The following is a 12,177-nucleotide window of genomic DNA, read 5'->3' on the forward strand; positions in this document are numbered from 1 at the left end:
ATGAAAACCTAAGTTATCTTTATATCCCAGGGCATTCCAGTTAAAACTCAGAGAAAAATAAAAGTTGCATAAATGTCACTAATTAACAAAAGTAGTATACTTTTATATGGGAAACTTGTATATAACATTAACATTACCCAGCATAGCTAAGCTACCAATGATCTTACACATCCTTTTAAACACACACACACACACACAATCTTACTTCTCCAGCAAAGCTTTAAGGGATAATTTGCCATTCATATGAGTCAAAACGTGTCAATTTGACTTAGTACATAAATTTCCATGAAAATGTCTTCTTTAAAAGTTGAGAATGGTATAATGTGTATTTCAAGTGATTTAAAAGAGCATGGTATAGAAATACAGATCTCATTCCAAGTGAATAAAGACTAAGGTAAAAATTTACAACATTTAGTTATTAACTAGTTAGTTTATTTTTAGAAAAAGAAGTAATTTCCAGCCTAGGATTATGACTGACAAAGTGCCATATTAAAACAAGAAGATGAGACTACACTAAAAATCTAGAATACCTGCATTTTCTTAATAATGGCTTAGCAACTTATCAACCTGTAAAAGTTCCCATTTTCCCCAGGGAAACAACAGAAATCACTAAAGAGAGGTTGAGGAATTTTATCAAGTATTTATCAAGCCACACCATACTGGTTTCCTTACAGATGAGCTGATATTCTAAATGCTATAAATGGGCCATGGAAATCAGTTGAGAAGAATAGACATAGGAATATGTCACAATCAGGTAAACAAACAACAGCTATACCACTTATGACATTTTATTGGCATATGACAATTTACAAGGGTCCCTGTTAAATTATACATTACACTGAGTAAGAATCGTTTAGCCATCTACATTCATTCTTAATGGGTGATACTTTCTTCCTCAAATTATAATTTAATTGCCAACACTGATTTTAACTGTGACAGAGGGAACAATAGCAATTCCTTGAAATAGACTGCAATTGGAAAAACATACTTCGCTGTTTGTATTAAATTCTAGGATGTTGAGAATACACACCTAAGAATTGAGTCATGGCCATCTTAAACAGCTTTCTTAATCCTTTACGGAAAATATCCTTTGGTTCATTTTTATTTCCCTTCTCTGGGCCAAAGGAAATCTATCAATGCAGGTATCAGAGTTATATCCTGGCACTTGTAAACAAATATGTTTGTCAGGAGAACCATTCAGCTTTTGTAGCATGTCATAATGTGTGGAGTTAAACTGTGGTTTTAAAAAATACATACAGACTACTTTTTGTTTGGTTCTGAGAAACTTAACACTCATAATGCATTCTATAACTGAGTTCTCACAACCATCCTGCCTCACTACATTTTGGTATGATATTCTTTCTTCCATTTTAAGAGAATTAACAGTAACCAAAGGTTAAAGCAATGCACTTACACTTAAAATATAAGATCAAAGTAACTTCATTCCCAACTCCCTATTAAGTAATTTATAAGCAAATTTCTCTTTTCCTATTGTCTTAAATAGAAAACGTAGAACTGCACATTATGATCATGCATACAGATGCAGTGTCTAATCAAATAATATCTGTTAAAAGCTATGTTTATTTGTATAAATAAAATGATAATGAAAATTCTATTTGGGGTATTAAATCCATCTTGCTTTAACAAATAAGTATTAACTCTGAATAGGAGAATATTAGTTATGTCCTGATTAATGCAACACATACTTTCTTTGGCAGGTATTTTCTTGGCTTTAATCAACAATTTTAGAAACATAAAATTAATGGGGGAAATCATGCAATAGGACTCTTAATCCATAAATATCACATATACTGAATTTGGTTTTAGATTAGTTTTCAATAACTCTTAGCAAATGTTCCTGGCTGTAATCAAGATGCTAGAGACATATTCATAGATGAAAGAGCCATATGCTTAAAGATCTTTAAAAGTTCACATCAACAGAATAAGCATTATCTTTTTTAAATGCAAACATATACAACTAATTCAGCTGAATTATCAAGTGAAATGTAGGTTTATGTATTTTCATAAAAAAGACAACAGTGAATTTTATAGCTCCAATTTTCATTCCTTTAACAGCCATCAAAATAAACATAAGATAATTCACATTTGAAAGATTATCTACCTGACAAATAGAACCTTTGGGAAGACACAGAAAAAAAGCCAATTTACAAACTGCAACTGAAACAGGGAAGAAAAATAAAAACTAAGCTAATCCTGCAACAAGCTTCCTACCAAAACTTTTTGGGTAATACTTTAAAAAGAACTATCGGTTGTCTATTTTTTCTCATGGATGCACTACAAAAACCAACGTGTCAGCTGTCCAAAAGGTCAAATAAATTTAGAAGATATGAAATCAGATGCTAATTTCTCAAATTATTCTGAACGATAATACTCCATATCAACACCAGGATTACAGGTTTTGCTCTGTTCATTAATACTATGATGTTCAGTTGTGCTGGAAATTTTATTTGCAGTATTATTACAAATCAGTTTCCTTTCTCAAATAGCTGACATCCAAGACCATGACTCAAACTATCAAGAACAAATAAAGAGAACACTGACCTTTGAACCCAAATAGGAAAGACTCCTAAAAATGTTTTTATAGGCCACTGCTTGCTTTCAGTAAAAATAACATTTTTCAAACTTTTCAATCTAATTTTTACTAATCTGTACTTTTTAGCTATTGGCAAAGCTTTTTCCCCCACTTAAACATTTGCTGAAGTGTTAAAATAGTTTATCAAAGTAACAACTTTTTTCTGTGGTATTCTTCAAAATCAGTCACCCTACAATGTAGTGTGTTCAAATAAAGGAAGATGTTAAACAGATGGATATAGTTAAAATAATTAGTGTGGTCTCTATAAACAACTTCTTCAGGGATTTGTATGTAGCGCTAACGTTTACTTCAGAATAAAACATTAACAAACAGGGAGGGAAGAGAATCAGAACTTTCACAGAGTTGTACTTATAGACAAAGCAGTTACAATGCATGTAACAAAAACAGTAAAAGTTTCTTTTAAAAGTTGATAGTTACAAATATGGTACGTAACAATTTTCTACTTTATTTCAGTACAATTTTCAACATACAGTCTACTATTTTTCAAGATATTTGAAGACTTAAAACAAAATTTCTACAGACTACTTGCAAACAGTAAAATTTAAGTAAAATGCTTACATTCTTATTTGAAAACAAAACTCAGGTAAAAAAAAAAAAATGGCGGGTGCAAGGTCTGCTCTCTGTTGCAATCTTACTTCAGATTTACTATTCCTAAAAAAACAAAGAAAAATTAAAGATTAATAAACATGTGGAAGTAAATGAACCATAATCACTGTTTCCAAAAATGAATTCACCCACCAAACCCATACAAAGAAAGCTGTTAGAATCATAACAAGTTGAAATTTTCTACCTTTTCTTCCTTGCGTCTGTCCTTCTTTTCTTCATTATTTTCTAGGGTCTCTTCTTCATCTTCAACAATCCCATCCCCTTGGTATTTGTCATGAGTCCATTTTGGACTGCTACCTGATTTTTTGAAGTTAAAGCGCCCTCTGCCACGTTGAAAAGTACCACGACCTCTTCCTCTTTTGGCCCAATAATCCACACCATCATCTCTGTCATCATGCTATAGAAAGGTTAAAAACAATCATCAATGAAGTGTCTTGTAAAGAAAATCATTGTTTCTCCAAATCTAAGTCATGGCATTAATCTTCCAAAGACTGGGTATAAGACTGGTAATGTTATAAAACGTAACAAAAGAAAATCAATGAAACTGAATTTTACAACAAAAACATATTCCATTGTCAGAATACTTACAACTTACTACTTAGTAAACCATGCACTGAAGGTCTCAACTGCTAAATTATCACCCATTTTCAGAATTTAACTTTTTACTTTCAACTAATTTCAATCTGAGTCCACTTGTTATTATGCTGTACTGAGTAAGCTCAAATAACCATTTTTTCCCAACAAAATTACCTTAGTCATAAAGATATGTTAAAAAGCCATAAAATACCATAATATTGTAACATTCCCTAGATAAAATAGGTGGCAAGAACTGTATTTTACATGCAGAATTTAGCATTCTATTGAGATTTAAATCTAGATTAACATATAATATACATCAATCTAAGCTAGAACTTCAATGACAAATCACAGTGGCATAGTCCCTATGTAATACCTCAGCTCTTCACCAACCTGAATTACAATAGTTATCATAGTCTAACCTTACTTTTTAAAATCAAACTGTTCTATTAAATAAAGTACAATATTGAAAAGTACTTGATTTTGTATATGAGGAGTAGCACACTCCAAAAAACAAAAGGTCAAAAGCATCCTGCATATTAATTACTCCCACAAAATGGGAAATAAGATAATGCCACTTTTACAAAACAAATATAACACAAACAGAACACAGTATAACCTATGCAGTATTAGTATTCACCAACTATCCAAAGAACACTGCACTTTTTAAAAAAAATGTGACAAGTACTGTTTTTCCAAACATAGGATACTTTTTTGCATATTTAATATAGATTACCTCCCTAGTGACTGAAAAAGCACAAACTATATACTGGTTAATAGACTATATGAAAGAGCACTTACCAATTGCTAATAATCTGTCTCTACCAAACCAAGAATTACTAGGGGTTGCGCTGGCGCTGTGGCATAATAGGTTAAGCCAGTGCCTGCAAGGACGGCATTCCACATGAGCACTGGTTTGAGCCTCAGCTGCTCTACTTCTGATCCAGCTCCCTGCTATTCCTGTCTGGGAAAACAGTGGAAGACTGCCCAGCTGCTTGGGCTCTTGCCACCCACATAGGAGACCCAAATGGAATTCCAGACTCTTGGTTTTAGCCTAGCTAAGCCCAGCTGTTGTGCTCATTTGGAGAGTAAACCAGTGGGTGGAAGATCAGATCTCTCTTTAACTGTCTTTCAAGTAAGTAAAAAAAAATTCCTAGGTTAGAAGTGTGCAGGACTCCATAGTAATGAATTTTAAAACTATCAAAAGCATAAATTTAAATACATAAGAGTTCAATAGCAAACCTAAAATAAACTATTTTAAAGCAGTCTGGCATTCAAAATCATTCCTGCCTGCTCAACTGTATTTCATGTTCCTTAAAGGCATTAAAACACTCAATTCGGGGCCAAGCTGTGGTGTAGTGAAAGCCACTGCCTACAGTGCCGGCATCCCATATGGGCGCCAGTTCGAGTCCTGGTTGCTCCACTTCCAATTCAGCTCTCTGCTATGGCTTGGGAAAGCAGCAGAAGATGGCCCAAGTCCTTGGGCCCCTGCACCAACATGGGAGACCTGGAAGAAGCTCCTAGCTTCAGATTGGCGCAGCTCCAGCCAGTGCAGCCATCTGGGAAGTGAACCAGCGAATGGAAGATCTCTCTCTCTCTCTCCCTTTGCCTCTGTAACTCTGCCTTTCAAATAAATAAATCTTAAAAAAATAAATGGTGGCAACAACAGCAATGTTTCCAATAGTGCTTACTAAGCATAGGGCATTATTTTGTGCACTTTACTTGTATTTAGTCATCCAATCCTCACAATAACCCTGTAAAGTACTGCCACTATCACCATCTTAGAAACCGAGGCACAGAGAAATTATGAGCCCTTATGAGCATCATCCACAGGATACATTTCTAGACATTCTGGTGGCAGTAAATAATTACCACACCAGGCAGCTAAGAGAAGAAACTTTAAAAGGCAGTGGCAAAGCTATGTGCTAGAGTTAAAACCAGCTGTTACTTTTACATATTCAAAAAAGTTCATGGAAAATGGAATTAAAGATAAGCTTATTTTGAAGCAAAAAAACTTTCTTTTGTAATATACAGTTTCTATGAACTTTGTGGCTGGTTAACTATCCCAAATGGCTGCAATGGCTAGGGCTGTGCCAGGCCAAAGCCTGGAGCCTGGAACTTCTTTCTGGGTCTCCCATATGGGTACAAGGACCCAAGCACTTGGGCTACCTTCCGATGCTTTCTCGGGCTATTAGCAGGGGGCATTTCAGGCAGAGAAAGACAAGACATTGGGGGGGGGGGGGGGGATGTCCTACACAAAGGATCTCCGTGAGAGACTCCAGGGGGAAAAAAGGGGCCATCAAAGAAGAATCTACCTTTCTCTGAAAGAGAGAACTTCCACTTAGTTTATGGCCCTGTCAAAACACTGACAGAGATTGTAGAATCAAAAGGCTTCCATAGCCTTAGCAGCTCATGTCAAGAGCCTCAGATGATCACTGCTGTCATACATAAGAATGTTAATTATTAAATTAACAAGAGTCACGGTGTACTTACTCTCCATGCAGGATCTCTGTCCTTAACGAGCTGTACTAAGAGAATTAATTGTAAAACTTGTTCTCAACCAGTCCTTTATACTTTTTGTGTGGGGGTGGGTGCAAATTGTTGAAATCTTTACTTAATAGAGTTGGTCTTCTATATATAAGGTTAATTAAAAACAAACCTTAATGAAGAATGGGATGGGGGCCAGTACTGTGGCACAGCAGGTTAACGCCCTGGCCTGGAGCGCTGGCACCCCATGTGAGTGCTGGTTTGAGACCTGGCTGCTCCACTTCCAATTCAGCTCTCTGCTATAGCCTGAGAAGGCAGTGGAAGATGGCCCAACTGCTTGGGCCCCTACACCCAAGTGGAAAACGCGGAAGAAGCTCCTGGCTCCAGCCTTCAGATCAGCACAGCTCCGGCCATTGCGGCCAACTGGGGAGTGAGCCAGTGGATGGAAAACCCCTCTCCCCTCTCTCCTCTCCCTCTCTGTGTAACTCTTTCAAATAAACAAATCTTTAAAAAAAAAAAAATGAAGAATGGGATGGGAGAGGAAGGAGGTAGGATGGACATGGCGGTAGGAGGGTGGACACAGCAGGAAAGAATCACTATATTTCTAAAGTTGCATATATGAAATTTGTATTCATTCAATAAAATGTTTCTTTAAAAAAAAAAAAAACGGAGCAGCTGGGGGGCCAGTGATGTGGCGTAGCAGGTAAAGCCGCTGCCTGCAGTGCTGGCATCCCATGTGGGCACCAGTTCGAGTGCTCCGTTTCTGATCCAGCTGTTATGAATTGGAAAAGCAGAAGATGGCCCAAGTCCTTGGGCCCTCTGCACCCACACGGGAGACCTGGAAGAAGCTCCAGGCTCCTGGCTTTGGATCAGTGCAGCTCCGGACGTTGTGGCCATTTGGGGAGTGAATCTGTGGACAGTAGACCTCTCCCTCTACCTTTGCCTCTCTGTAACTCTGCCTTTCAAACAAATAAATAGAATCTTAAAAAATAAAAGTGTACTCTGCCTGTCCAAAAAATAAATAAATAAATAAATAAATAAATAAAAGTGGAGCAGCCAGGACTCAAACCAGTGTCCTTCCAGGATGGCAGTGCTACAGATGGCAGCTAAACCTGCTACACCACAACACCAGCCCCTCCATAAACTTTTTGAGGCAAGATCCTTCATACAGTTATCTGAAACTTAGTACAGAAAATGGCCAGGGCCAGCATTGTGGCCACAAAGCTGATGCAGGCACCCCATACAGGCACTAGTTTGAGTCCTGGGTGCTATACTTGTGATCCAGCTCCCTGCTAATGCACCTGGAAAAGCAGAGGAAAATGGCCCAAATCTTTAGAACTCTGCCACCCATGTAGGAGACTAGAATAAGCTCCTGGATTCAGCCTGGCCCTGTCCTGGCTGTTGCAGCCATTTGAGGAGTGAACCAGCTGATTGAAGATCTCCTACCTCCCCCAACTCTGCCTTTCAAACAAATAAATTAAAAATTCTATAATAAGAAAACAGCATGCAAGAGATTAAACTATGTCTTTCAGAGGTACCCTGGCAGCTACTTGAGTGAAATTTTTGATGCTACACATACTGTTAATATTCACATTTTTACATCTAACTTTTCTACGTCATTAAAATTTTAGAGCTATTTCACAGATGATAAAGGGCCATAAGTTATAGGATTCTATACAGCCAAAATCATGTTTACAAAGCAATCTATATTGGAATCAAGATTTTCTGAATCATTCCTCATCTCTTCTCCATAACTCCATCCTGAATCCCTTTCGTCTCCTAGGAGTCTCTTCATCAGAAAACGGTATCAACTCAAAACTGAGAATGTGCCCATTCCAGTATTTTCTCAAGTGTTCCAACTCTTCACACTCACCACTTCACAGAATGCCAACTTCTACCTACAATTACTAATCCAAGTTTTGAGATGAAAAATTTCAGAAAAGAATGCAACAAATGTTACTCTAACTCAGTACTAGAAGATGAATGCACAGGACTTGCAGAACTGGCTCTGGAACCCAATTCCTGTGTTCAGATACTGACCCCATTCCTAACCAGCCACTTAACAATCAAGCCACTCAACTTCTGCACAATAGCTATTTTCATCTGCAGAAACAGAATATCCACAATTCACAAGGATTGTATATGCATTAAGTTTATAAAATGTTCAATAAATATTGTCTATTAGTTAAGTAGTGTTTCATCAATATGGGCAAAATTTCTATGCTAGTCAATTATTCTGAAACAACCTAAGAGGATGTCTGTTTTAAATCTAATTTCTTCTGCCTATTATTTTTGCTTGTATTTCTACTGTTGGCACCACATGTCTGAAAGATCACAGTATCTATTCCTAAGACATCCATGTAAAAAAAAAGTTACCATTTCAATGGCTCTTAAGAACCAACATAGTTAGGGCTTCAAAAAGTCCATGAGAAATGGAATTAAAAGATAGTGTACAATTTTCATGAACATATTCAGACCCTAACAATTCTACTTGATATTCTATTAGTCTATGACACATAAATGTGTGTATTCTACAGAGACCAAGACTTTATTACAATACAGTCAGAAAAGCAATATATATTACTACTTATAAGTAGTAAAATAGCAATCTTATTCATAAAACTAATTACCAATCAACCGAAAATGAGTATATGCCAGTTTATGGTAATGACCATGATACCAGATTCTGAAAATGCCAGAATGCCTGATCTAAATTACATATTTGAGAATTGTCAGACTTCCACATTTGGTCTACCTGTCCAGCAATTTTACTAGTATTCCTCACCCCACTCTAGAAATCACGTTCATTTCATCTTCTATTTGACAAAGTTACCTTTTCATGGCTTCTGTGGTAACTAGTAAGATGACCATCTGAAGATTTTTTTGGGCTCTTTATTAGGAACTGTTATCTTTCAGACATCTCCACTTGATTTCTCTCAGGCACTTCAAATTCAATCTGTCCAGACCCAACTTAATCTTCTCAAAAGGACTTCTTCCCTTTAAATTTACTATCATTGTAGTACTTCCTCTTCTCATCACCTACACCCAACTATCTGATCTAGAAGTCAGTCCCCATAGATACTACATTCTTAACTTCACACATCTAGCTCCATAGTTCAGGCACTCATTATCCCCTAAATCTTCTAACAACCATGGTTTCTCCTAACTGCTTAAAACTCAACCCCTTCTGTTAGCTGCAGCACATCTGCCGGTTGTTAAGCTCAAGAATCAAGCCAACTTCCTCCACAAAGTCTCTCCTAATCACCCTCATTTGTGTCGTTTTATGAGGGTAATTAAAAAAAAAAACACCTCAAGGTGCAAGACTTTAAAGATGATTCTGGGGCAAAAGAATTTGAAACTCATGTAGCATACTTTTTTCTAACACAAATCTCCCATAATTTTTTGAAGATCTCTTGTACATTTAGAATAGAATGTTTCTCTATTCCAAGTCTCAGAATTGTAATATTTGTCTTTCCATCCCTAGTACCAAGCATGAACAGCTGTCTGGTAATAAAACTCTTCAACAGTAGATGGATCTTTTAAACTTTTCTGTTACTGAATCAAATGCTTTTTATTTTTCAAATTGTCAACTGAAGTGACACAGAAGCCTAAATCTCTTATCTGAGAAGTATATGAAGCAAACAGAATGTACTCTGTAAAAACTTATGTAACTTTTCTGAAATCTTGATCATTAATATACCAAAGAGGAAAATGAAAATTTTTTTAAATGCATACCACTCATTTCCTCAAAAACAGATTCACTTCAAAATAGTTCTGCCCTCTAAGCAGGTATGTCATAAATATTCATCTTTATTCAAATATATTTGTAAGTCAAATGAAGACATAATGCTTTAAGTCCCATACTACCTTCCTCCTTGCTTCCACAAAGCAACTAATTATCAAAACTAGTCTGAGACATAACTTCCCTAAAAATGTGTGACCAAAACGAATAACTCTGGTCATAGTGTTGATATTTTCTTAAGTCTGCCATTATTATGCAAGACAGATCTCCTTTTCCCCATTGCAAACTGCAAAATAATGATTTTCTTTCTCTCAAGAATCCTTCAGGATCCACCACTTTTATTTAGCCTCATCTTTGGAAAACTACTTCAGATGGAAACAGTTCTGTCATAAGGAAGCATCCTATCAGTACCTAGCAAACTCTCAATAACAATTTTTCATCATCCTTTTACTTCAAAGAAAGCTGATAGCCTCCCTGAGATTCTCAATTAACCACAAATATAAAAGAATTCTTCTTGTCTTTTCACTGAACAATTGCTGTCATGCTGGAAAAATACCTTAGTGAGAATTTTCTATAAGCTCAACTACAATACAACAGTCTCCTCCCTGAATGTGGCTATCAAATCAGGTATATTTTTAGTTTACCCTGATCAGACTGTATTTGGTTATCAAAAAAGTACAACAGGATTAAAGGGACCGACATTTCCAAAACTTCAAAATGAATCTTTTAAATGGTCTCCTGCATTATGGTGAAATCTCATAGTGAGTATTCAAATGTATCCACCTAAGTATGCTTTGAAAATTAATGCAAACCAAATAAACACAGATTTCTAACACCCACCAAGAAGTACTTCTTGCTCTTTGGGGTATATTCTGGATCCCATTCCTCTTCCTTCGGTCTCTTTTGAAAAGTAGTATTTGAGTTGTTTGGACCAGTATTTGTCCCAGCAAAAACTCCTCTGGCTCTTCCTCTGCCTCTAATTCGAAACTGATTAACATTAACAAAGTTGTTTAGTAATGCAATCAAAAGGCATTTAGTTACATGCAAACTCTAATTTTACTGCAGTAACAAAAAACAAATGCCCTAATTTCCTGCCTAAACTCAATTTTATAGCCACTGAAGATGGAAGGATGACCATTTTATACCACAGGCAAAAATTTCTGCCTATTGAAACTTTAGTACATTAAGAAGAACTGAACAATCAAACTTAAGTGTTAGACCACTGCATTTCATGGCTTACACGACATATATTTTTACACAATCGCAGTTCCCCTCCCTCACTTTTACTAGCAAAAGGAACTAATTTCCTAATTCCTTTGAGTTATCATAGGAGCCAAACGTTCAACCAAACTATGATCATGTCTAAGAAAAAGCTGTTCTCTTTCCCAAATGACATCATTAAATGAACCCTACCAATATCCAACTAGATACTTGCTCTATGTAGCAATCTGAATCCAGAAATAAAATGGCAAGAAAATGCATTACTATGAAGTCATTAAACAGTTATAATGACTTTATGGGAAAATGAGAATATTATCTATTCTATGTAGAATAAAAAGAAAACAGGATTTCTATGGTTGATACACATAAGGACTTAAATAAGCAAAGCATGAAAATAACTAACAGAGATGAACACAGAGTTTTCAAGTATTTTTTTTTTTTCCAAAATCTAAGTGATTATAAAGAAGTGGACCTCAGTTAATAACTTTTTCTGATACTTGGACCTTTAAGTACTAGTTATTAGTCTCAAAACTGGGTTGTTACCTAGTGTACATAAATGCTTCTACAGATATCAAAATGGTAACTCTCAATGAAGATCAAATACTACATTTTTTTCAAGATTAATTCATACTGTAGGAATAGTGACTCACACTGACAATCTCAAAGTTATGTACTTGGCTTTCCTTATGTACATTACTCTCAGGTAAAGTCCTTTCAAATGATCAAAGATAACTTTATTACGTACAAAGGTTCCTCGTGGTCTGCTAACCCCTGCAAAGCCTGAATATTCTTTCAGTTCGTGGTGAGTTTTAAATTCTTCTTCTCTTTCCTTCTTACTCTCCTTTTCTTCTCGAGAACTGGGAGAAGAGGGTGATGCTGAAGAGGATGAAGACCGAGAATGATCTTGCTCTCTACTTTTATGTTTGCTGCA

General features: G+C 36.1%; 1 protein-coding gene across 6 annotated transcripts in view; it reads right to left on the reverse strand.

Annotated features, from left to right (window-relative positions):
• Positions 1-410: 410 nt before the first annotated feature.
• The window catches only part of BCLAF1 (BCL2 associated transcription factor 1), a 31,884-nt gene continuing 20,117 nt past the window's right edge, over positions 411-12,177 (reverse strand). For 3 of the 6 annotated variants that reach the window (XM_062186812.1, XM_062186810.1, XM_062186811.1), the window contains 4 exons: positions 11,992-12,172; positions 10,866-11,012; positions 3,405-3,617; positions 411-3,265 (listed from right to left, as the gene is read on the reverse strand). In XM_062186812.1, the coding sequence (XP_062042796.1) occupies positions 3,260-3,265; positions 3,405-3,617; positions 10,866-11,012; positions 11,992-12,172 (547 nt within the window). In that variant the 3' untranslated portion in view covers positions 411-3,259. Of the gene's footprint in view, positions 3,266-3,404; positions 3,618-10,865; positions 11,013-11,991; positions 12,173-12,177 lie in introns of those variants that run through there. The other 3 variants (XM_062186815.1, XM_062186814.1, XR_009865525.1) reach the window with 2 other exon arrangements.

The sequence above is a fragment of the Lepus europaeus genome, chromosome 3 (genome assembly GCF_033115175.1).
Source record: "Lepus europaeus isolate LE1 chromosome 3, mLepTim1.pri, whole genome shotgun sequence".
NCBI classification, from domain to species: Eukaryota; Metazoa; Chordata; class Mammalia; order Lagomorpha; family Leporidae; genus Lepus; species Lepus europaeus.